This window comes from Salvelinus namaycush, unplaced genomic scaffold, assembly GCF_016432855.1.
Source record: "Salvelinus namaycush isolate Seneca unplaced genomic scaffold, SaNama_1.0 Scaffold99, whole genome shotgun sequence".
Classification (NCBI taxonomy): Eukaryota; Metazoa; Chordata; class Actinopteri; order Salmoniformes; family Salmonidae; genus Salvelinus; species Salvelinus namaycush.
Genome location: NW_024061741.1, coordinates 209,993 through 235,993, shown reverse-complemented (window position 1 = coordinate 235,993; position 26,001 = coordinate 209,993). Strand labels below are relative to the sequence as shown.

At 41.3% G+C, this 26,001-nt stretch overlaps 1 protein-coding gene across 1 annotated transcript; it reads right to left on the bottom strand.

The window, feature by feature from the left end:
* Positions 1-1,372: 1,372 nt before the first annotated feature.
* Positions 1,373-20,495, bottom strand: LOC120043667 (myosin heavy chain, fast skeletal muscle-like). Its single transcript, XM_038988218.1, has 39 exons — positions 20,272-20,495; positions 19,782-19,928; positions 19,390-19,546; positions 18,960-18,987; positions 18,579-18,693; positions 18,364-18,456; positions 18,127-18,187; positions 17,909-18,007; positions 17,468-17,571; positions 16,946-17,084; positions 16,570-16,688; positions 16,252-16,401; positions 15,987-16,157; positions 15,467-15,770; positions 15,081-15,145; positions 14,898-14,985; positions 14,608-14,725; positions 14,268-14,391; positions 13,729-13,865; positions 13,240-13,495; positions 12,806-13,048; positions 12,302-12,478; positions 12,060-12,205; positions 11,502-11,592; positions 10,760-11,149; positions 10,512-10,638; positions 8,893-9,011; positions 7,479-7,675; positions 7,157-7,340; positions 6,866-7,031; positions 6,425-6,549; positions 5,955-6,263; positions 5,534-5,737; positions 5,251-5,376; positions 4,952-5,122; positions 2,218-2,322; positions 2,027-2,122; positions 1,777-1,908; positions 1,373-1,506 (listed from the first exon to the last, which is right to left on the bottom strand). Exons 1-39 carry the CDS (start codon positions 20,485-20,487, stop codon positions 1,486-1,488), a joined length of 5,820 nt encoding a protein of 1,939 aa, XP_038844146.1. The 5' UTR covers positions 20,488-20,495; the 3' UTR covers positions 1,373-1,485.
* Positions 20,496-26,001: the final 5,506 nt, after the last annotated feature.

Genomic DNA, 26,001 nt, shown 5'->3' with positions numbered 1-26,001 from the left:
TCAAATGGACAATGACCCCAAGCATACTTCCAAAGTTGTGGCAAAATGGCTTAAGCACAACAAAGTCAAGGTATTGGATTGGCCATCACAGAGCCCTGACCTCAAACCTATAGAAAAATTGTGGGCAGAACTGAAAAAGCGTGCGCGAGCAAGGAGACCTACAACCCTACTCAGTTCCACCAGCTCTGTCAGGAGGAATGGGCCAAAATTCACCCAACTTATTGTGGGTAGCTTGTGGAAGGCTACCCGGAACATTTGACCCAAATTAAACCATTTAAAGGCAATGCTACCAAATACTAATTGAGTGTATGCAAACTTCTGACCCACTGGGAATGTGATGAAAGAAATAAAGCGGAAATAAATCATTCTCTCTACTATTATTCTGACATTTCACATTCTTAAAATAATGTGGTGATCCTAACTGACCTAAGACAGGGAATTTTTACGAAGATTAAATGTCAGGAATTGTGAAAAACTGAGTTTAAATATATTTGGCTAAGGTGTATGTAAACTTCCGACTTCAACTGTATGTAATGTCTAGCTAGTTTTAGCAACAGTATATTATATTAGGGGTTTTAACCGGTTCAGGGAACAGAACCAAAAACCGGAAAATAACAGAACAGAGCAATGTATTTTGCCTGTTAATGTGTATTACCTGGTTTCTAATGTGTACTATTGTGTTCATAATGTATATTACCGTGTTTAAAAATGTTTATTACTGTGTTTGTGTATTACTGTGTTTATAGTGTGTATTACTGTGATTGTAATGTGTATTACCGTAATTTCACCACTAGAGGGCAAATCATTACAGAAATGTATATATGCCAAAAAATCTATTTGTAATCCAAATTGGAAAATTTGGCGCATAATATCAGTTAATTACAGAAATAAACTCTCACATAATTTTTTCAGATGCTCGGTTAACATTTATTTTTTACAAAGTCTTTCCACGAGTGATTAATGTGCGCATAATCTGTGACATAATTAAATGCAAAAATCTGTTATATCGTTTCCCCACAATATCCAAAGTGTTCCCATTTCAATTGCTGCCACAGTTATGCATGTGCTTCTCATATTTTTATTTATTTTAGAAGCATTTAAATGTGGGCCAGTCCATGTAAACCAATTTCTGCAAGTGTAAAGGGTTAAAACTATAATTTTGATGTTTTGGATGGTCAGTTCTTACCTCCATAGCTCAGTCTATGAATTTGAGAGTGTTTTCATTTCTCCAGCCTCATCCCTCAGATGTTTACCAAAAAAGTGACTGCTTTGTTGTTGTTGGAATCCCAGATTGCTTGTCTAATGAAAGTACCATATTATTATGGTATGAAAAAGCTGTTTGCTGAGTAATAAGTCCACAGTCACAAAGGAAGTGTATGAAGATCTACATGTTTTTAATCAACGCTCAACATTTCACCATGAAAATCATATTTTATGAAACACAGGAAAATGGTAACACTTTGATCTTCAATACTTTGGTCTTGTTTATTCAGCAACTTCTTTTCCCTGTAAGAAGAAATAAATAATATAATGTATCAGTAATAATAATGAACATGATAAATATATGGATCAGCTTGGATTTTCAACTTTTAAGTACCAGCTTAGATTGAAATAATCATGTTTTTTTGCCCTACTTGACATGTGCTTCTTAGAGATCTTCAATACAGTTGAGTGTAAAAGGTCTGTATTGACCTCTGAGAAGACTGACTCATAGGTGGTGTTGATGTGGTCATATCTGAACATGAGTCAGGTATAGGTTTAGAAGCAGTTCTGTACCTTTCCAGAGTCACGGGTCTTGGCTCTGAGCTTGTTGACCTGAGTCTCAGCGATGTCAGCACGCTCCTCAGCCTCCTCCAGCTCATGCTGAACCTTCCTGAACTTAGACATATGGCTATTGGCTGCTTCCTCCTGGGTGAGGAAAAGAGAGGGAGAGCAGAATATCAGCATTCATTATATAACTTTTTCTGAAGATAAATATGTTTTAGAATGTATGCTTTCAGAGTATTTGACTAAGTACGTGACTCACCGCTTCCTCAGCCTGCCTCTTGTAGGCCTTCACTTTCATCTGCAGCTTATCTACCAGGTCCTGAAGTCTGTTAACATTCTTCTTATCCTCCTCAGTCTGTGAGAGAAGAGCAAAGAATCAATGTCCCATAGTTTTAAACTCAAACCTACATGTGTTAGAGTCAAGTGTATAAAGAATGCACTTTCTCTTACCTGGTAAGTGAGCTCCTTGACTCTGCGCTCATATTTCCGGACTCCCTTGACTGCGTCTACACCTCTTCTCTGCTCTGCCTCCACCTCAGTCTCGAGCTCACGCACCTTTGTGGAAGACATAAACATAGGCATTTGTTTGAGCTGGTGAAATCAGATGTAACGAATCTTTGTAACACAGGTAATCTTCTCCCTAGTCAAGGAGGCACAATTGTTGTTTGTTCCTTTTCACAATTTTTATTGAAGTCGTCTGTTATTATAACAACTTTTCATTATCTAGGTCAGTTGTTCCCAAAGTGGAATTTACATTTCAAATGTTATGAATATTGATAGCAACAGCAGATTAAACAGGGATCTGTGGAAAATGTGTGCAATACAATACAATGTAATAGTATTAATCCACAATTGATGTTCTTAACCCTTAGATGCACAATATGAGCCTGGGAGGCTCACGTGATATTGGTATCCACAGTACTCCATCACTGATAATTTTCTCCCAAGTCAATTAATCTTGTATTTGTAATATATTGTATATTACTATTTATACATTGTGGCATGTATTTAGCAGTGTATAGTTCAGTACCCATATGGCCTCTAGAGGCCGACACTCGCCTGTTTTAATGATGTGAGGTTGCTTCCACCACAGATAGACAATGTTTCTACCATGGGGAGCTCGTGCTATGGCATTTAAGAGACGTTTGCCAAGTGAGTCAACAGCGAGACAGAAGCACCGACATAAAATTTATGTCATAAATTCATTTGGCAGGTAAGTGGGAAAGCTCCATATTAAAGACAGTAATGTTTCCGAAGTATGTACAAATGTTTGTTAATATGTTATGTTGTATTTTCACGTTTTTATGAACTTGTGAAAGTCCGCTAGCCTACAAGCTAATTTAGCCTTCTAGCTGGTAGCCCCACATAGCAACGCTAGCTTCCCTAGCAACGGCCATTTTGCAGCAGAGGGAATGAGTCAAGTTGCTAGCGATCTAGAGAGAGAGAAATTTAACAATGTAACTAGATGAAGCCTAACAAATGATTACAATGAGATGAATTGGATGCATGCACGGTATATTATATCGTGTGTTAATATTTATTGAGAATTGTTATTTATTATTATTATTATGAATGCAACTAGATAAATACAATACAAAAAAATACAATTGTATATCTTTATTTTAAGGTCTTGGCTGCAATTCTTCTCAACTCCACTAAAGTGAGTTGCAAAAAGTTGCGAAAATCACTGAAGCAAATCCCTCACTAACTTTAAGCACCAGCTGTCAAAGCAGCTCACAGTTCACTGCACCTGTACGTAGTCCATCTGTAAATAGCCCATCCAACTTCCTCATCCGTAAACTGTTCTTTTTTTTATATATTATTTTTTTGCTCCTTTGCACCCCAGTATCTCTACTTGCACATTCATCTTTTGCACCTCTATCACTCCAGGGTTTAATTGATAAATTGTAATTATTTCGCCACTATGGCCTATTTATTGCCTACCTTCCTTATCTTGCCTTATTTTCACACACTGTATATAGACTTTTTCTCTATTGTGTTATTGACTGTATGTTTGTTTATTCCATGTGTACCTCTGTGTTGTTGTTTGTGTCGCACTGCTTTGCATTATCTTGGCCAGGTCGCAGTTGTAAATGAGAACTTGTTCTCAACTAGCCTACCCGGTTAAATAAAGGTGAAATATATATACATTTTTTAAGTGTAACATATTCCCCAAAATGTTGATTTTGAACATAAATGCATCCTGAATTAAGCTTTTAAAACTGCTACATTTTCTCTCCGCCACATGGCAAAATGTGTAGAATTTCAAGAAATTAGCTCTAAAATTACCAAATGTTATTTCTGTCCAAAGGAAAAATGTGTAGAATAGTTGAACATTTGTTTTCAAACTGCAAAATGTTGTTTCTGATGCCAAAAGGTGACTTAAAAATGTTCTTTCCCAGGGGCCGAGACATGATTAGTCCAGCCATGCACTGCAGAAGTCGTAGCAAATCCAAAGATGGAGACTTGTAGACAATCCCATTGCGACCTTAGCTAGCTAAGCTCATGCACAGAAACACATCATCGGGTCTAACAGTTGTGCTGAACTGCAAATGTTCATGCAGTCAAAAGAACTCCTTCGGTAGAAAGTTGTTTTTGATGAAAATTAAAACGTGTTCGTTTTTTACTTTCACTAGGTTGTAGTAATGACAGTTTCAGCTACTTAGAGTTGCACTCCATCATCTTAAGACATTGGCTCGAATCTAGGTCTTGCCTTTAGATTTCAAGAAAATTAACAACAAAGGATGACATTTACACTTCTCCCATAGACATCTCAAAACCTGGTCTGGTCTGAATCGCAAGCATTCCCGGAAGTCTTGCAATGTTGCACCTCTGGGTTTAGAAACTCTGTGGTAAAACTACCTGGATGCTATTTTTACTGAACTCTTAAGTAGGAATTGTATTCTGATATTATGAGGGGGTCCCTCGTGAATTTTCTATCACAAAAGGGGTCCCGTGTCCAAACGTTTGGGAACCCTTGATCTAGGTGGTTTAGGGTGCAGGTATCCTAGCAGTTAAATGTTGCTGGTTCAAATACCTGAGCCTTCAACGTGAAAAATGTGTTGATGTCCAAGGCACTTAACCCTAATTTGTACCTATCCGGTGTATATGACTTTATAGGATAAAAAGCATGTCCAGCAATCCGTCTTTCAATCCACCCTAATCCACCCTGCTGGTAACTCACCCTGGACTCCAGTTTCTGGAGCTGCTTCTTGCCTCCCTTCATGGCCAGATTCTCAGCCTCATCCAGGCGGTGCTGGAGGTCCTTGACTGTGACCTCCAGGTTCTTCTTCATCCTCTCCAGGTGAGAACTGGTGTCCTGCTCCTTCTTCAGCTCCTCAGCCATCATGGCCGCCTGGAATAATAGTTTGTTTAATTTATGCACCAATCATAACATCCCTCTGACATCTTTATTGTGGTTAACCGGCCCAGCTACCATTTCCCTTGAGGGACAAATCAAATTGATGTAATTCAAGTACTCACGTCAGTGATTGCCTTCTTGGCCTTCTCCTCTGCATTCCTGGCCTCCTGGACGATGTCGTCCACCTCTCCCTGCACCTGCACGAGGTCAGTCTCCAGCTTCTTCTTGGTGTTCAGAAGGCTGGTGTTCTGAAGGAGTAAACAAGATGATTTGTTTGACTCTCAAGAGAACTTGCAAGTCACGAGACTGAAATTATGAAAATCCAAGGCAAACACTGTCAAATTCCAGGTGTGTTTAAACTGTATACTTGGTTGAGTTTCATTAGAAATGGCATTTGACCCATACCTGGGAGTGCAGCAGTCCAACACGCTCGCTGGCATCTACCAGCTCAGTCTCAGCCACTTTGCGGCCTCTCTCTGTCTGCTCCAGAGCAACTCTCAGCTCCTCGATTTCAGCCACCATCAGACCGTTTCTGCGCTCCACCATGGCTACCTGCTCCTTCATGTCCTCTGCAGCGCGGACGGCATCATCAAGGTGCAATTGGGCATCCTGGGGTTCACAATGACATACGTTCATTAGGACTTGTGAAAGTAGGGGTGATAAGATCAGTGATAGAAATGTTCAATGGTAAGAATTTCCCCAGTATCGCTACCTTTAGTACATAAACCACTCTATTCAAATCCTCTGTTCTATTATTTTCTACAGATTCACAAACAAATCCCTCTCCATGTTCAGGTTTTTGAGCCTGATGTCCCAGTCCCTTTACCTTGAGCTGTCCCTGGACGTTCCTCAGCTGTTTCTGGGCCTCAGAGGCCATCCTGTTGGAGTGGCTCAGCTGGATCTCCATCTCGTTCAGGTCTCCCTCCATCTTCTTCTTCACCCTCAGGGCATCATTCCTGCTCCTGACCTCAGAGTCCAGGGTGCTCTGCATGGAGTCAACCACTCTCTGGCTGTTCCTCTTGATCTGCTCCATCTCCTCATCCTTCTCAGCAATCTTCCTGTCCACCTCACCCTTGATCTGGTTCAGCTCCAGCTGCACACGCAGAATCTTGGATTCCTCGTGCTCCAGTGTGCCCTGGACAAACAGAAGCAGTCAGAAAAATCATGTTCAATACATTTGTATGTAGGAATTAAATATGTATGAATACAACAAACTCCAATACAAGGATCATTGGACTGTAGCTGGCGTTGGCTAGTGTAACACTGCTTTCCCCATCAAACAGCTGTAGTTTGTACCTCAGCCTCCTCCAGAGCGGTCTGGATCTCAGACTTCTCTGTCTCCACGGTCTTCTTAGCCTTCTCCAGCTCATGGATGCTCTTGCCAGTCTCTCCGATCTGCTCAGTCAGGTCAGAGATCGCCTCTGCACACACACACACACAGGAGCAGTTTAGACTTGGGGGATTTTAAGTGGATATGTCAATGTACTGAAGTTGACCTTGAATCATAATAATCGTTAATTAATTAACAGCACTTCATATGGTCTTGCAAATCTAATTACCCTCCACATCCTTTGGTTGTTCAAAGGAATAGTGATCACAGGTTAAAAAATAAATATATTTTGAACTGTACATGAAAACTCTGAAATGGTATAATAGTAGTTTTGATGATTGCAGTTCCCTCCATTTTCAAAACACTAGTCAAACATGAGCCAAATAGAACTGCTGTCAAATGCTCACGTTGCAGGTTCTTGTTCTCTCTCTTCAGAGTCTCCAGATGATCCAGAGCCTCCTCGTAGGAGTTCTTCATCTTGAAGAGTTCAGTGCTCATAGAGCGAGCCTCCTTCTGAGCTCCTTCCAGCTCAGCCTGGCCCTCCTCATACTTCTGCTTCCACTCTGCCAGAACCTAGGAGAATCCATGGGAGTTTCATCAGAAGTCGAAGATGAAGAGTTTTGAATCAGAAATATGCAACAATTTATCATATAGCAGACAGAAAATATCACCCTAGGGTGAGGTTTCTTTGTTTTCACCTTGTCAAAGTTCCTCTGCTTCTTGTCGAGGTTGGCGGCCATTGCGTTGGCTCTCTCAACATCAATCATGAGGTCCTCCACCTCTCCCTGCAGCCTCTGCTTGGTCTTCTCCAGGGAGGCGCATTTGGAGTTGGTCGCCTCAATGGTCTCCTCAGCATCCTGAAGACGCTGGGCCAGCTTCTTCCTGTTGGACAACAGAGGGAGGTTTTAGGGGCTGAAACAAATGTTACAATACATGTTGATGGAACATTTTCTCAGAGTCCCCTACCACCCTCACCATCAATACCCTATATTTAATTTTTTTCTGTTGCGTGCGACTCACTTGGCCTCCTCCAGCTCCTCTGTGCGCTGGATAGCATCAGTTTCATACTTAGTCCTCCACTGAGCCACCTCACTGTTGGCCTTGGACATGCCGCGTTGCAGCTCTGCCTTGGCCTCCTGCTCCTCCTCAAACTGCTCCCTCAGGAGGTCACAGTCATGGCGGGCAGACTGAACACCGTGGGCCAATGCGTTTTTAGCCTGTGAGAGAGAAAGACAAAGAGAGATTGGAGAGATAGTCAAACAAATTATAGTAGAAGTCTCTGAGGGTGGTGTCGTCACCATGTATATGAAGATATGTCTTTAAACCAGGGTTCTCCAACTGGCTGGGCGTGATTTTATTTGGCCCCTCAAGTTTTCTTAATGTGTGAAAGTTAAATATTTCAAAAAAATATTTTTGAATTTCCCGCCCTGCCTTTTCAGCGGAATGTTGGGGGGGGGGGTTCCGCTAGCGGAACGTGTATCCTAGAAAGGTTAATAAAATAATATTTTGGCGGGGGGGCATAAAAGACTGTAAAAACACCAACAAATCGGCTCCAAGTGATTTTATTTTTAGAAATCCAATCCAAAGTTTTCCCATGCACAACAGACAGATATATATCATCAGAGGCATCATGCCCATATGGGGCACAGGGGCACGTACCCCCTCAGACTTGTCCTGTTGTTTCTCTGTAATACTACTAGCCACCTTGCAATTGTCTGAAGTTGGCTTTAGTCAGCCCAGACACTGTAGGTTCCCAAAATCCCAACCTCATAACTAGCTACCAAGAAGCCATTTTAGGCTATCAATCAAGGTAGAGTGGCTAGCTTGTCTAACTATCTTAGCTGGCATGCCTGCTGGAAAGGCTGGTAGACTTAAGAAAAGCAAGCAATAACTAAATGTACTGAATGAGTCTCAAATTCCTTTCAATCTTTTACCCAGATTTTAACAGAGATGAAGAGAAGCATATTTAGTTTCTTTAAAAAAAGAACCACCAGTCAGGAAGACACAGACAGTGAAGAGGTATGCTTAGATATGTTTTTTACAATGAATTAAGTATAAATATTATGGCTATAGATTGCAGGAAAAGCTGTTTCAGGTGTTTGAAAAATGCAAAAATCTCCAACTTCAGGACGGGGGCCTACCCCTCCTCAGGACCGCACCCCCAGCCACCATCACATACTTTGTGACCCATCAGATTTTTGTTTTTGGTGCATGACGTCCCTGTATGTGATTGCATACATGCAAGGTTTGAAATTATGTTTTAGTCAAATATTATATATGTTTGTGCTTCTTCCGTTCAATTGGCAGTCTACAAATTATTTGTAATTATGTCCCGACCATCCACTCAAGAAAAAAAATCAGTACATGGCTGAATCAAGTTGAAGATCCCTGCTCTAAACTCTGGGGTCGGTGGAGTCCATTTTGGGTCCCTTACCTTGACCTCTTCCTCAATCAGCCTCTTCAGCTCCTCCACCTGCTGGGTGAAGGCCTGTTTTCCTCTGGTCAGCTGAGACACCAGGGCTTCCTTCTCCTCCAGCTGGCGGCCAAACTCACCTGCAGGGATAGGGGGATATCTTGTTAATGACGTCTCTGTTTTCTAAGATGGAAATGTATTTTAATGTATCATAGGGCAATGTTGTTCGGTAGTTTCTATTGTACAATTCACCATGTGGACCAGTGGAGGCTCCGCAGAAGAGGAAGGGGAGGATCATCCTCCTCAGTGAAATTACATTGACTTCAATAACAAAACCAAGGAGGCTCATGGTTCTCACCCCCTTCCAGACACTTACACAGTAGTAATGATGACATACTACAACCTATCATAGCTCTTGCAGCATGAACTGATATGTCCACTCAATCAAAGGACCAGAGAATGAGTCTAGTGCAGAAAGCATATGCTACAGCTAGCTAGCACTGCAGTGCATAAAATGTGGTGAGTAGTTGACTCAAAGAGAGAGAAAGAACATAGTTTAACAGATTAATTTCTTTAAAAATGAGGGAGAAGCAAGAAAGAGAGAGAGATGTATTTTTTTCACTTAGCTAGCAAATTCAGCTAGCTAGTTTAGCCTACTCAAAAACCTGACTCAAACAGAGAGGGATGCTATGTTAGTTAGCTGTCTGTGGCTATCTAACAATAGAACTCTTCCAAGCCAAGGTAAGCTTTTGGTTTTATTAATTTATTGCCAGCGGGATCCACTGTGTAACTGCTAAACTGCTTGCTGACTGTACTGCATTATTGTAGCGGGTTTACTAAAGCGTTAGTAGCTACGTTGACTAGCTATCATGTTAGCTAATATGGTGACATCGATAGAGGCTGTGTGTAGCGGTTAGTGGTTATGCTATGAAGGTTTGGCTTGGAAAGTTTTGGAAAGCTGATGTGTTTTGCACTGAAGTCCAGAAGGTAAAAGGTGAGACGAGGAGAGCACGTAGATGCTAGAAGGAATTATACAACGAGCAAAATGATCATGCTGTTTGTATGTGGTTTCTATGAAAGTGAACTTTGTTTGCGTGTGATCAGGGTAGTATTCATTCCGCACATTCTGTTGAAAACCTTTCTTAAACGGAACAAAATAGAACAAAATTAGGATAAACATACCTGAATTTGTCCAATAGAAACTCTTGTTTGCAACTGTTGGACTAATGATTACAACCTAAATCAGCTGGATGCAGGCAAGAGTGTGCAAGGCAGTATTGAATGTATCACGGTCTCTCATCTCGATTACTCAAATGTTTCTCTCGACCTGTGCACATACGTTGTAAACTGTCTAGGCTAGGTTGCAGCAACCTCATGATGGGTATATGGAACATTTGAGTATCATGTAGTACTCTAAACTATCGATGTTACATTGAGCTGGGTGAATCGAATATGAATTAGAGTCATCCAATATGCTATAACAGAAATAAGGCCAAGCTCCTACAAAAAAAATTATTGTCCTCCTTCATCTTAAACATCACCGACCGGCACTAATGTGGACTATGGACATAAATCCCCAAGACATTTTATTGTGTTCTACTGAAGTAAAGCATTAGTTTGTTGTTCATTGCTGGTGGTACCATTTTCTGTCAGGAGTCTGGCCCTCTGTCCACTGATGTCGTTGACCTGGCGAACATTCTCATCATTCTTAGTCTTGAGCTCACTCAGCTGGTCCTCAAGAGTACGACACATCTTCTCCAGGTTGCCCTGTTAGTGAAACATGTTCCATCATTACTTTATATATGTGACTCCTGTCAACTTCAGTTCACTTGAATGGTAATGTAGTTGACCCTCCTCAACACTGCTTGACCAAAACATTACTACTCACCTTAGCCTTGGCGACGGTCTCCATGTTGCTAGAGAGGTCATCAATCTCCATCTTGTACTCGCTCTTCTCCTTCTCCAGCTTCTGCTTGACGCGCTGCAGGTTGTCGATCTGCTCCCCGAGCTCAGCCACACTATCGGCCTGCTTCTTGCGCAGAGCGGCGGCTGTGGCCTCATGCTGCAGGGTGGACTCTTCAAGATCACGACGCAGCTTCTGGAACTCAGCCTCACGCTTCTTGTTCATCTCAATCTGAGCAGCAGTGGCGCCTCCGGCCTCCTCCAGCCTCTCGCTGATCTCCTCAAGTTCCCTGGAGAGATCGGCCCTCTGCTTCTCAACCTTAGCCCTGGCAGCACGCTCAGCCTCAATTTCCTCCTCCAGCTCCTCAATACGGGCCTAGAACAGGGGGCAGGAGCAGGGGGGATGAACACTACAATACAGTTGAAACAATTGAACCTCACAAAGTAATAATAGCATGTGTATTTTGCATTAGTCTGTTAATACAAAGACAGTTAATATATTCAGTAGAGTGTCCAATTCAGGAATCAAACTACCATTTTGAAGCACCATCTTTACAACAGTAAGAAGCACTAGCAAGAAGCACCACCTTCCAACTTTTTCAGCCATCAGAATCTACCGGAAAAAATGTGTGCTACCAGAATAATGTTTTTCAAGTCTGTGCTTTTCTGTTCCGGAGCTTTGTACCTGGATGTGTCTGGAGCTTAGATCCCTAGATCCTCTACAGTACCTGGAGTTCCTTGATCTTCTTCTGCAGCTGAGCTCCCAGAGACTGCTCATCCTCAATCTTGCTGAGGAGCTGAGTGGTCTCAAACTCCTTCCTGAGAAACACAAATATGCCGATTGCAGAGTTAGTTTCGGTTCGATAGTGTAAAGGTAGAGGATCAAACCGTTCACATTGCTTTTAAAGGGATACTTCAGCATTTTGGCAATTAAGCCCTGTATCTACTTCCCCAGAGTCAGATGAACTTGTGGATACCAGTTTTATGTCTCTGCATCCAGTATGAAGGAAGTTAGAAGTAGTTTTGCAAGCCAATGCTTACTAGCATGTTAGCAGTTACCATAGAATTCCAGTCATTGCGCTAACAGTTAGCAACTTCAAACTGCATGCAGAGGCATAAAAATGGTATTCACGAGTTCATCTGGCTCTGGGGAAGTAGATAAAGGGCTTCCAAAATCCTGAAGTATCCCTTTAAGAATCACATGAATATGCTGATTCACAATTACAAGAATTAGCCAAAAACAACAATTATAGCAGATAATACTGTAGTCATTTGTTTGTGTTTACTTCTTGATTTTCTCATCAGCTTGCTGCTTGTCATTCTCCAGGTCCATTATGGACTCCTGGGCCAGTTTCAGATCTCCCTCCAGCTTTCTCTTGGATCTCTCAAGGTCCATACGGAGCTTCTTCTCTTGCTCCAGAGAACCCTCAAGCTATAAGATAAAAACACATATATTGTTCAAATCTAAACAACTGAAGATAATATCATCTTACCTACTATCATGGCCAAAATGTCAAACTCCACTCACGTCGTCCACTTGCTGTTCCAGCTTGGTCTTGGCCTTGGTCAGAGTGTTGACTTTGTCCTCCTCTGCCTGCAGGTCATCCAGTGTCTGCTGGTGGGCCTCTTGGAGGGCTTTCTTCTCCTTGGTCAGCTTGGCAACACTCTCATCCATAGACGCCATCTCCTCTGTCAGGTTTTTAACCTGTAAATGGCCACAACATAATTATACTTCACCATAAAGGGGAGATATAGTTTGTTCGTTTAATTTAGATTAGAAATGAATCAACAATTACTGTACTATAGATTCAACACTAGATGGCAGTGTTCACCATGCCAATGTTTCGAATGGAAGTCATAAATGAGGGGGAGCAGAACATGCAATGAATGTTGGAAGCACCCCGCATCTGAAATTCCACTATTGTTTCTTAATTTTTCCTGCACCCCCAGTACGACTTGAATTCCATTTCTGTTAAGCTATGTTTTGAGGTGATTATTGTTTGGGTAGACTGTCTATGGTAAAACACAATACCTTGTTTTCAGTGGCGTGCTTCTCCTTCTCCACTTTGGCCAGGGTGAGCTCCAGGTCATCAATGTCCTTCTTCAGCTCAGAGCACTCATCCTCCAGCTTCCTCTTCTTGGCAGTCAACTCAGCATTGATCTCCTCCTCATCCTCCAGCCTCTCGGTCGTCTCTTTGAGTTTGGCCTCCAGCTGGATCTTGCTCTTGATGAGCCCCTCGCACCTTTCCTCAGCATCGTTCAGACTCTCTCCTTCCTGGTTTCAGAACAGGAGAAGAAATCAGCAACCTAACTTTTTGTATGAAAATATAGACTTAATTTAGTCAAATAGGTCAGACCAAATCATGAAATATATAAATATCATGGGCAATAACAGTGTGCGTGAGTCTGTATGTGTGTTTAAATGTTTGTGTAAATGTGCCCTTATGAAGGTCGTTGCTCACTCACAGATGTGACTTGGAGTGCCAGGTCATTCTTCTCCTGCATCAGGGCCACCAACTTCTCCTCCATTTGCTTCTTTGTGGACAGAGCCTTGGCCAGGTCTGTCTTCATCTTCTCATAGTTCTCCTTCATGTTGGCCAGCTCCTTCTCAGTCTCAGCGCTCTGCAGCAGGGGCTTGATCTTGAAGTACAACTTCATCCATGGCCAGGTTTTCACATTCATGAATGAGCGAATATTGTACTGGATGGCGTAAATTGAATCTCTGGTCGACAGAAAGGACAGAGTGGCATGGTGAGTGACATCCCACTGGGCACAGAATCCTTAGTTGCTACATCCATTTCTGGACTAAATGAATTAACCCAAAAGCTTTATTAGACCATTATAAGATGTACTTTCTCATTCTGAACAACTCACAGCATATACAGTATGTAATCATAATGCATTAGATACAGGTGGTTGACAGAAAGCTTTGCCAAGATGTCTACTATTCCTCACCTCCTCTCCATCATCTTGCTAAACTCTCTCCTCATGAGGAATCCACGGCTGAGAGCCTGGACCATGCCGACCAGAGTGGCCAGCTTCTCATCTCTCATCTCCTCCAGGACACCCAGCAGACCGGCTTTGAAGAACACCTGAGACACAGGTTAACATGGTCAATGGAACCACAGATGGTGACAGATAGAAAGGGTTGAATCAAAAGAGGGGAACAACACCACTAGATTGATTTAAACAACATTAACTTTGCAACGGTTACAAACATACCATTGGATAGGTTGTTTCTAAATTGTTAGTTATTGTACAGTTGTATATTAATAATGTACACACATACAGATAACTGCAGCCATACCACTCTAACACAATGCACATGATAATGAGTTTAGTTTCTCGTCTATACTTGTGATGCATGAATTTGAAGAAAAACACTACAATGTTTTCCACCTTTTCCATTAGTTAACTGAAGAAGAAAGAAGAAAATAATGGATATGCCAACTGAAGAGATTTTAAATTATCATTAAAGTTGTTTTTTGACAAACCTTGGTGTGTCCAAATTTGTAATCCTCGTGATTCACATCAATGGACCCAAGCAGCTTCTCAGAAGCCTTCTTGTTGTCCATGAACTGGCCCTCAGGGATGACACTGGCATTCAGTACTTTGTACCTGAATGAGGAGAAATGTGTAACATATGTCAAGCTGTAATATGTTGGTTATATTACGTAAAAGGTAAGACTATTCTGATGCTGGGAAAACCTTGGAGCAGATATTTCTGTGGTTGTGTGTGTGTGTGTGTGTGTGTGTGTGTGTGTGTGTGTGTGTGTGTGTGTGTGTGTGTGTGTGTGTGTGTGTGTGTGTGTGTGTGTGAGAGAGAGTGTGTACCTCTGCTTGAAGTCAGCATAGATGATTCTGCTGGGGAAGCCCTTTCTGCAGATCCTGATACCCTCCAGTACACCATTACACCTGAGCTGGTGGATAACCAGGAAGTTCTCCATCAAACCTGGTAAAACAAACCAAGTCTATTTTAATTTGTAAGTCGCTCTGGATAAGAGCGTCTGCTAAATGACTTAAATGTAAATGTTAATACTTATGAACAGATTAAAGATTGGGATTGTTAAAGTCACTGACACTGTACTGATAAGATGACATATTTAACTCAATATTTCTTGTACCTGGAGTCTTTGACTCGTTGGGGATCAGGCAGCGCACAAAGTGAGGATGAGTGCTCCTCAAGTTGGTCATCAGCTTATGTAAGTTCTCCTGTAAGAGGGTTACAAACCATTTTCTCAGACGTACTGTAGTTTATGATAATTGCACCTTTTGAAGGACTGAATCTACACATTTCAAAAGCTCACCCTGAACTGGGAGGACACTGTCTGCATGGAACCACCCTTCTTCTTGCCTCCTTTTTTGGTTGTATCTGTTAAAATGGGGAAAAATTAAAGATAACTAGAAAAGCTCATTTCCTAGAGGGAGTGGAATAAATATAATAATTAGAAGAGTGTGTAAGAAATCTAGAGTGGTTGTCTTCAGCAAGCACACTAATTATAAACCAGAGAATCTCTGGTTAACTTCACACGTATCTAGATGCAAATGCTGCCAGTGAGATTGTGTAGAATAACACCTATAGTATGTGTAAATTAACCCAGTAATAAACCTTGAGAAATTGTGATATATTCAAAGACTAAAGAAAATTGTAGCTAGTGCGTAATTAAATGATTTGACGTGATGCTAGTCTTACCCTCAGGTGGGGCAGCAGGATACAGGACAGACAGAATTTTGACTCCTGACTTCCCGTACAGTTGACAAACTGAGTCGTTCAGGGGATCCTTGTTCTTCTCCAGCCACCCAGTGATGTTGTAGTCCACAGTTCCGGCGTAGTGCACCAGGGAGAAGTGGGCCTCTGCCTTGCCTTTGGCAGGCTTGGGCTTCTCAAACGCCTGTGTTTTGCCAAGATGCTGGGCATACAGCTTGTCCTTGAAGGTGGTGTCTGAAGACTTGGGGAACATGCACTCCTCTTCAAGGATGGAGAAGATGCCCAATGGCTTCACGAAAAGAGATTTGTATCAAATTAGTGATATTTACACTTAGGATCACATTCATTACTTTAGTAAACATGCTATTATAGGATTATATTCATTTAGAGGCACATAATAGGAAACATATTGAAATCTCAACAGTCAGATACTGATAATATCTCACACAGCGCTCCATTTGAGCTTTGCTGTTGAGGTCCATTATAATCCTCACAGACATCTTACCTTCTCAATAAGCTCAATGCAGGCAGCCAAGTCCATGCCGAAGTCAATGAAGGCCCAGACGATTCCCTCCTTCTTGTACTCCTCTTGCTCCAGGACGAACATGGTGTGGTTGAAAAACTGTTGCAGTTTCTCATTGGTGAAGTTGATGCACAGCTGCTCCATGCTGTTGTACTGTTGATGGAATTTTAAAAGGGATCATTTCATCATACAAGACTGTAATCCATCTCAATCACATCTAATTGTCTTGTTCTGGTCTCATACTCACATCAAAGATCTCAAACCCGGCAATGTCAAGCACACCGATATAGAACTGCCTTGGATTCTTGGTGTCCAACATCTCATTGATACGGATGACCATCCACAAGAACATCCTCTCATAGATAGACTTGGCCAGAGCCATGACTGAGTTATTAACCTGCAATGATAATACCTCAAATTAATACATGAGATATTGACCATGTCTAGTGATAAGGTGATAATAATTTTGGGAAAATAACATCACTATTCAAAAAAAGCAATGCACTCGTCCCCAAAATAATTCCGGTCCACAGAGAATGGTAAAAGCTTTGTTTGGCTGCCTTACCTGAGGCACAGTCTGTCCCTTGGTCACATACTCATTGCCAACCTTCACTCTGGGGTAGCACAGAGCCTTCAACATCTCAGCTGAGTTCAGGCCCAGCAGGTAGGCGATTTTATCAGCCACTGGAGAGAGAACCAACAACAACAGACTCAGGGACACAAGATCACTTGCTTCTGATTTCACACTGACAAAATAGTTTGGTTAACTTCTTTGTGGGTTAGGTTTTGATTCACCCACATTTCTGGAGGTTGTAATTTGTTCTCCAAAAATGATCTCCTGCCTGACTTTCATGTGGCACTGTCTGTCTTAGGTGTTCTATTTCTATGTTGGGGAATGGAACTAATGTTCTACATATTGTATATCTATGAGTGGGACTCACCCTCTGTGCCGTCTGGCTCAGCCTGCTCCTCACGCTGCTTCTGCTTGAATTTCAAGTTGCCATGGTGCAATACAGCTCCTGTCAGCTTGTAGATGCCAACCTTCTCGTCGTTAGTGAAGCCCAGGATGGTAATGGCATCCTGGCATTAAAGAGGAAGTACAACAGTGATGAACTGAACAGTAGTTTGCTCAGTTACACTACAGTTCTGTGCTGCTCACTGCAGAACAAATGGGATGGATAGATTTGACTGGCTTCTCTGTTCCTCATGATTACGCTTGGCCAACACATTAGTAGATGGCAGCACAGTTCCACAGGGCACTTAGTGGTGCTCTCTTCTGGAAGGCACGAAAGAGTTCCTTGAGACACGCCTAACCCCTAACTAACAAGGCATTTAGTATCAAACAAAAACATACATAAACATTCCCAGCTGCCACCAAGTTGGAATTGCACAGAGCATTCAGTGTGTTTCGTGGCCTTACCCATTCCCTATGTAGAGTTTGATTAACCCTTTGTTTGACTCACATCTGTGGCATCCAGCTCTTCCTTGTCGTTGATGCTGGCCACAGTGATCTGACCCTGGCTGCACATGGGGAAGTCGTAGGGGTTGGTGGTGATGAGCGACATTTCTGTGGACAACGGAGAACAGCTTGTCAGCTAAATCTCTTAGAATTCTGCTGTCCTACCTTTACAGTATCTCCCCCCTCCTTTACTCAGTAGATGGACTCAAGGATACATGTAGTATATAATGAATAGCATCAGAAGAGGAGACTGAGACTTGTGGACTAATGCATCACAGTGCATTACTTGATAGATATTTCCCAAAGACCTTCCAAATGTCTAGATGCCTTGTTACCTTGGATGTACTCATTGTAATAGTATTATTAGTGTGGAATATGAATATTTTTTAGAAGTTCCACAGATTGGGGTGGGAATAATTTCCCCTGAACCTCTACTTTGTCGTACCAACTATGTCAGGTTTGTGGCCTGTCATCATCTGGAAGAAGATGTGGTAGCCTCTCTCATCGGGCAGCTGGAAGGACACTCTGGACTTCTCCAGCAGGTCTGAGGGTGAAAGAGAGGGAAAGAGATTATAATATTAGATTACATTTGTCTATATGATCTCCAAAAAAGACTCTGTGTGAATTTAGGAAAGCATTGAGAAACAATCAAAACCAACTCACAGGTCTCAATGTCAGCTTTAGCCAGTTTACCACCTTGGAAGTGAATCCTGATGAATTTACCCTATAGTAGAGCATGGGGGTTAGAAATAGGTCAACAAAATAATCTAACATTTTACTTTGATAGACCCCTTTAAAATGTTACAGTTTGTTGCACATCTATTTATATAACAATAGGGAACTACTGAATTACATTTTTCCTGTGGAAGGTAACTTCCACAGTGTGACCTTTATACTTACAAAGCGTGACGAGTTGTCGTTCCTCACTGTCTTGGCATTACCATAAGCCTCCAGCAGAGGGTTAGCTGCAATGATCTGATCCTCAAGAGACCCCTGATTGAGACAAACACAAGTTGCTCAGAAACTGGTAAAGCACATTTTTCTCGATTGATCACTTTTCTTGAAACATGATTCAACCAAACTGAAATAAGAAGGCAAACATAAGAACAACCTACCTGCATTTTGCTGGGGTCAACTTCCTTCTTCTTCTCTCCACCAGACACTGCAATGGTGGCGAAGTACTGGATGACACGCTTGGTGTTGACAGTCTTTCCTGCACCGGATTCTCCACTGGTTTATATGACAGAGAAAGAGGGGTTTTAGTTACATGTTTGAGTGTCAGATTGGCTTTCACCAAGAAAGAGCATAGAAATATACACTTTTAACCTGTGTTCTGACATAAGTCTTTAACAAATACTCCTTCTCATTGACTCGTTATTACACATAGCCTAATGCTCTAATCCATTCATATTGTCACATGTATTTCATCACACCAAGTGACCCAACTTATTACAATAGAAACACTTTCTCAAGAGAAACTTTAGTAAACAACTTACGTAATCAGGACGGACTGGTTCTCGTTATCTGGAACCAAAATAAAACAAATTGCTTATCATATACTCAAGCAACATTCAGGGGACATTATTTAAGTCAAAGCATCACCACGAATTTCAATTTGGAACATTTTCCATTCAAGGGTAGTGAGATCAGATAGAAATGAGATATTCCCAGCAAACTGTTCTAACCTAGACTAGAAAACAGTAGATACTTCTCTAAAGCATATTTTAACATCCATCTATCCATCCATCCATCTGTAAGCATTTATGGACATCCATCTATCCATCCAACCATCCATCCTTCATCCATCCATCCATCCAATCATCCATCCAACCAACCATCCATCCAACCATCCTTTCATCCATCCATTCTTCCATCCATCCATCCAACCATCCATCCATCCATCCATCCAGCCATGAGAGCTCGTACCAATCATCATGAACTGAAAGGCGTTGTCAGAGACGGAGAAGATATGGGGTGGAGCCTCCATCCTCTTCTTCCCTCTGTAGGCGTTGACAACCTCTTCGTCGTACACTGGCAGCCACTTGTAGGGGTTCACCGTGGCACAGAAGAGCCCAGAGTAGGTCTGGATGAAAGCATAATTAATTTAGGAGATGAACAAAGTCTGATTGACTTTTACCTGGATTTATGTGAGGATGTGGGTGTACTTTGGTAAACTGATGTGGGTCTACTGTATTGATATGTTTTGGTTTCTACCATTCATTAATGTGTAGTAATGTATGTGTGAATTTATTATGTTCATGTATGTGTGTATTTATCATGTTCATGTATGTGTGTGTTTGTATGTGCAGGCTTCTTACATAGATCATCCATGCTGCATAACGCTCTTTGAGGTTATACAACACAGAGGCTTCATTCAGGTAGGTCATCATGGCCATGTCCTCAATCTTGTCGTACTTAGGGGGGTTCATCTCATAGATGTCTGCATCTTTGAACACTTTTCCTTCCTGAAACAGTCAGAAATCTAGATTACACACAGATCAAAGTGGACATGACTGAATGATTTTTGCTCATTAAATACAAGTACAATCGTTAAAAAAATGCATATCAACATTTAATCCAACTACATATTCTTGACTAGTCAATAACAAAAAATCTATGCAATTTTTAAATAGCTGTGTTGATGTGTTTGAAGGTTATATTCTGGCTACAAAAAAAACAAGAAATCCTTCATAATATTTATTTTGTTAAAGATTTTATATTGAAATGTTTTTAATCATTTTGATGATTTTTCAAGAAACAGAGTAATTACACAAACTTGAACTTGAATAATTTTCAAATCAGACTTACCTCCTTAGTGCCGTCAGGTTTCGTGACTGTCACAGTACACTTCCCGTCGGCCCTGGCAGTGACCAGACCCTTAAGGTACAGCTCCGCCTTGTCTGCCACATAGCAGGCATTCTTTGAATCAAAGGGTGCGGCTTGTGCCTCCATCCTCTCCTTCTCAGATTTACGGAGGTATATGGCAGCCTTGCCGTAGATTTGCATCTCAGCGTCCGTACTCATGGTGACGGATAACTAGGAAAGAGATGAAACAAGAAACATGATTGACTCTGTGGTGCTTCCTCCGCAGTCAACAGAGTTAGGTGAGTAGTATCTCTAACAGAATATTCTCATCACTTTTTATTTGAAGAGTCAAACCGTATTTCACCTTGTTTTTCCCCTCCTACAGATGAATGTGTACTTCTTAGAGGACCCTGTGAAACATGAGAGTGTTGTGAAAACGCACAAGTGTAAAGCAGTTGAGGCTGCTGAGGGGAGGACGGCTCATAATAATGACTGGAGCGTAGCAAATGGAATGGCATCAAACACCTGGAAACCATGTGTTTGATGTATTTGATACCATTCCACCCTTTCCACTCCAGTCACTACCACAAGCCCATCCTCCCCAATTAAGGTACCACCAACCTCCTGTGGTCCAAAGCCTCGTCATTTAGTCCCCGAAGGGATAGAAAGCATTTATCTCAGTCATTATAGCCATGTCCAATTCAACTACAGGTGCAACTGGTAACTTTCATTTTCCTAGTGGCAACTCACTTTATTTTTATTCAAATGAATACCACTGAAACCCCAGTTACATTCTAGACCACCCCCTCAATTTACAAACAAGACCATAAATGAAAGTTACTGATTTAAAGTAAAACATTTGAAGTAAAAAAAAAAAAAATACATTGTAAACTAATGCCTTTTGATTGCATATTGTCAAATCTTACATACAAGGGACATGCAGAATTAAATTCAAACAGTGCAGTTAGCTACTGCCTCAGATGCTGAGTGCAAAGATGAGACAAATGTAAAAATCTGAGGAGGTGGAGAGGTCTTACCACAGAGGAAGAAGGTATCTGACTTATGGATGCTGGGGCCTCAGCCTCCTTATATCTGGTTGGAAGTGCTAACCAAGCAAAAGTTAATTATGGACCACTCTGGGAAAGGAAATAAATTGGATGACAGACCTCTGTGTGTCTGTGTCTCACTAGCACCTCCCACTTCCAGGAACACCACACTCCCATTACATTACTTTTTAATGTCATATTTGTCTCTGAAGCGAGATTTGATTACTAATAGTTACAACAATGTCAAAAATGTGATTTATCAAACTGATTCCAGTATTACTCCCACGGACCCTCAAATACTGTAATGGGGTGAGTCCATGTTGCCCCACCACTATTTAGTTCCATTTTAGTGCATTAATCCTCATCAACAACTTTATATATATGTTCACCTGTTATTTCTATTATTTAGCTTGTAAACACATCGGAACTGTCTCCTCACCTCATGCTTGTGACGGAGTTGGCCGTTACCTCGTGCTTTGCTTAATTTGATTTATCACCCTGGTGGAACCGTATTAAATGAATATTTGAAAGCTAGAACGGACACATTTATGCTTTCAATAACAGCTTATAAAACCGTTGAATCTAATGTGTTATTTATCTACAGAATGATCTATTAAAAAGATTCTGGAGGCGCTTTTATTTGTCTCACATTTCAGTTGGCTAAAACGGTCCAGTAGGATTCTTATGACTTACATAACACCATACCAGTATTTCAATAATCTTATCCACTCATATTGCTGACAGCGATATAACTGTCTCAAACATTTATTACTCTCTGAAGTTAACCGCTTAGCAGCTGAGCTGGCTTCAATAAAACTGATATCAAATTAATAGGGAATAGTTACAATAAAGTAACAGATTCCTTTACATTACATTTCAATCAATCCTTTACATAACAGTTTTTTATAACTTTTAGAAAAGACAGCTCTTGCCACTTGTAGAGAGAAAAAACAATAATAAGCAGTTGAGCAAGTTCTTTTATCAAGTCATGCATTTCACATTCTTCAATGTCGATCACATCTTTTCTGATTTCAAACCTTTGCATTCAAATTGTTGTTTAAATGCTATTTGTGTCTAATATGGTGGAGCTAAATTAATGTTCAATAGGGGGAAACTTTACAGAACGTTCAGATAGAAATGTATTGTGAAGAACAGATAGAACTGTCTGTCAGGTAGAACAGGGAATCGTGTCAGCTCTATTCAATACGTTTCTATCAGCAATGTTCAGAACATTTCTACCTCACTGAATACACCCTGTTTGTTCAGGTTCAGTATCCACCCAGCACATCAGTACAAGAAGCCCCAAAGGGGGGAGCTGCTGGATACACTAGTTGAGCAGGGTGACCATCTGGAAGGACCCCATCAAAGCCTTTTCATTTCTTGGACTGTGCTTTCGTCTTCACGACAGCCAAGGTTTATTGTTTGATATATCTGCCAACACCGCCAAATTCTGGCACAGATGCCACTGTTATTAGACAAGATATTTACTTGACGTGTTTGTATGTTGAGAGAACATTCACACCATGCGGACTAAACATTTACGGCATTAAGTTATTTTAATATGCAAAAATGTAATATGTACACCTGCAGGGCCGGCTCCAAACATAAGTGATATATGCGGTCGCTAAGCGGGCCCCAGGGGTTGCTATGGGGATTAGGTCGGGGTCTCAACTTACTGTTAAGAGTTACAATAGTGTAGTAAGGTGCAAGTTATAAATGTGGCATCAGCAGTTTTTCTCTTGTTATGTCAGTCACTGACAATCACTCAACTAGCCATGTCAGCTAACAATTTTTAGATTGGTAAGTTAGTCACTGGTATTTTGACCACCCTTTTTCTATCTAAACTTGCAGTAATCATGGCCGAATACCGACCCGGCATGTTGGGCACGTGCCGAGGACCCCTGAACTCCAGGGGGGACCCCATTGATTTTGTTAATCAATCTCACTCAGATATCATTAACATGGCATAAATCATGGCAAAATGTGTAGAATTGCAAGAAATGTGTTTAAAAGAGCCAAAAAGTATCTCTGCCCCATGGCAAAATGTGTAGAACATGTTTAAAACTGCAACATTTCTCTACATGTCGTTCAGTACAAACCATTCCGCAACATAGCAAACGTTCAAGCGAACTAAACGCAACTCATGTGTTTAAATGTTTGTTGAATAGTGCAGTTGGGAGTTGGAGGTCAGCAAGGAAAGACCTGTTTGTTTGTATTGTTTTATTGCAGCCAAGTTTCACCTTAGCGACAGTCGGATATGATGTGAACAGGCAAAAGCGGTGAGGGAGAAGCGCCCTTCTCAAATCTAACAGTAATCTGCGCCCCTCGGTCATGTTGTCAACAAGGCAACGTGATTCATTGTTCAGAAACATACAACATCTCTTTTCCATAAAATATGTTTGAATTTTCAAACTAGTTTTCAGTGGGAAGGCAGATAAAGACTTTTTTTTGTATGTAAAAACACAGAATTGTACTTATCACTCCACGTGCTTACTTAATTCACTTTTGTTTTGAGACGACTTCGCTGTCGGACAAAATGGGGAACCTGGTTCACACCCGGGAGGCAGCCTGGTTCCAAAACGAATGCAATAGACACAAACCCCTTTGACCCGGGGCATGCACTGGACATTAATTAATAGAACTCCCTCACTGGTATTTTGACCAACCTTTTTAAGAGCTGATCTGATTGGTCAAAATACCAATGATTGAAAAAAAGTTCAGAATTGGGCAGCCTGTCTAAACGCAGCCTAACATACTGAATCTGATTTCAAGTAATTAAGGGCAATATTTTTGATCACTTGATTCAGCTGAACCTGCTGTGTTAGTACTGGGTGGAATAAGAGTCTGCCCACCATGAGGATGGGCTGTCCAGAACAGGAGTTGAAGGCACCTGATATACTGTTATTAACTGCCAGACGTTATTAAGCAGTTGAGCAAACTATCATTATAAAAATAATTGTACATATTTGACGTATTTTGGCATTGCCTTGGGAGGATAACAACTCTTGATCCAATACATGTTAAGGGTGCTTTAATCGACTCAGTCTGTGCTCACAAAGTAGTTTTATCACCACAGACAGGAGTTTGCCTGAGACACCCCAGCGCTTTGGCTCACGTCAGAATTATTTTCATGATTCAATCCATTCAAATGTCACAGCCAGTAAAAATCTAAATCTGGATGTGAAATGTCACATGCTTTGGCATGGATCCACAAAACCTCCCAATCTTGGCTCGGTTCATTCAGATCTTATTTTCCAGATCACATGTCTCTCTGTAAATCTATTATGGTGTCAGCAATGTCAGGACCGTCTGGTTGACTAATAAGGTCAATATAATGTGCTGGACTGTATCGGATCTCTCTGTATTCCACAGTACAGGTTACAGTGGCGTGTATTCATGGATGCCCAAGGAAACCTGGCCCCCCCCCCCCCCCCCAAAAAAAAAATATCAAGAAAAAAATGAATAAACATAAATGATCTTCCGTCTCTCTGTGGTTTTATCATTTTCCTTCAACTTGCAAGAGGCTGAATGTATCTGACCGGAGAAAGCATTCGAGCGAGCGAAACAGCGCCCCTCTGTCTCTGTATGTGTAAGCCATATATCTGATGCTGTGTGGTCAAAAAGAGTATGATATTGTATCATTGAATGCAAGGGGGAGCCAGCGAGCATTTGGCCTCCCTTGATATTTTATTTCAGACAAAAATAGCCAATCAGCGTTGAGATAAACTGAGTGAGTTCAAATGTGAATTGTCCCGGCGCACCAAAACAAAGTATCAACCTTTTAGTTGCCACTCTATTAGACTAAGCAGAGGTGATTTAATGATGTTGAAATGTTGAAGTAGAAATGGTGCTGGAATAGTGGAGGGAGGCAGCTCCTGTTTTCTTTGCGACTTGCAGTAACTCTCTGTGGATCTAAATCAATAGATCAGTTGTCCAAAAATGTAGGAGAAATGAACTTGCTTGACCGTGCTGTAGGTCATGTAATTGTCTGTTACTGTACATGCAATATTCTTTGTCGACTCCACGGGACAGATGTTGCTCTCCAGTTTCATGGTTAAACAAAGGTGTGGTTGAATTTATTCTGCCACTGTGTCTTCTTATTGTCTTGGGCTTAGGCCTATATATCACGGTGGCAAAGCATATAAACTAACAGGTTACAGAGCAAACAACGCAGTTATCACAACACATTGGTTGTAATATGACTTTTTGTTCCTGGCTTGGCTTCCCCAGTGATTTTACCCACCACTGCTGATAGGTTATGAGGTCTTCACCTTTCAGCTTGCAGTGTGAAGTCAATGGAGGACTCAATGTAATATGAATCAAATATATTTACAAGGAGAAACACTTGGACACTTGTGTTTTTCAGAAAACTGTACAGATCTTTGGACAAACATACTAAATGGCATAAATGGCCGTTACAAGACGTCGTCAACAGTTTTACCCTCTGTCAATGACCTTCTCCAACCATGGCCATGATCCAAAACTGGCTGTCAGAAATACATGCAGCCTAAAGTAGTTTAGGATTGCTCTATGACCCTCCGTCGTAGAGATGGTATCAAACCACATCTTCTGACAGGTTTTTGAAACTCCAATTTGATCACATACAGTCCATGACAGAGTTACAGGAAGCAAACTAAAGCAACAGATCATTTACAAGCCCAATATGGCCATGTTCATAAAAGGGTGT

What these genes read in the sequence shown, in the direction of transcription:
- LOC120043667 (XM_038988218.1), bottom strand. Translation starts at nt 20,487, where the DNA reads ATGAGTACGGACGCTGAGATGCAAATCTACGGCAAGGCTGCCATATAC. An exon ending in ACAAATTTGGACACACCAAG is followed by an intron (nt 13,866 to 14,267) that starts GTTTGTCAAAAA and finishes CCTGTGTCTCAG; the next exon opens with GTGTTCTTCAAAGCCGGTCT. An exon ending in TCAAGGAGCTCACTTACCAG is followed by an intron (nt 2,123 to 2,217) that starts GTAAGAGAAAGT and finishes CTTCTCTCACAG; the next exon opens with ACTGAGGAGGATAAGAAGAA.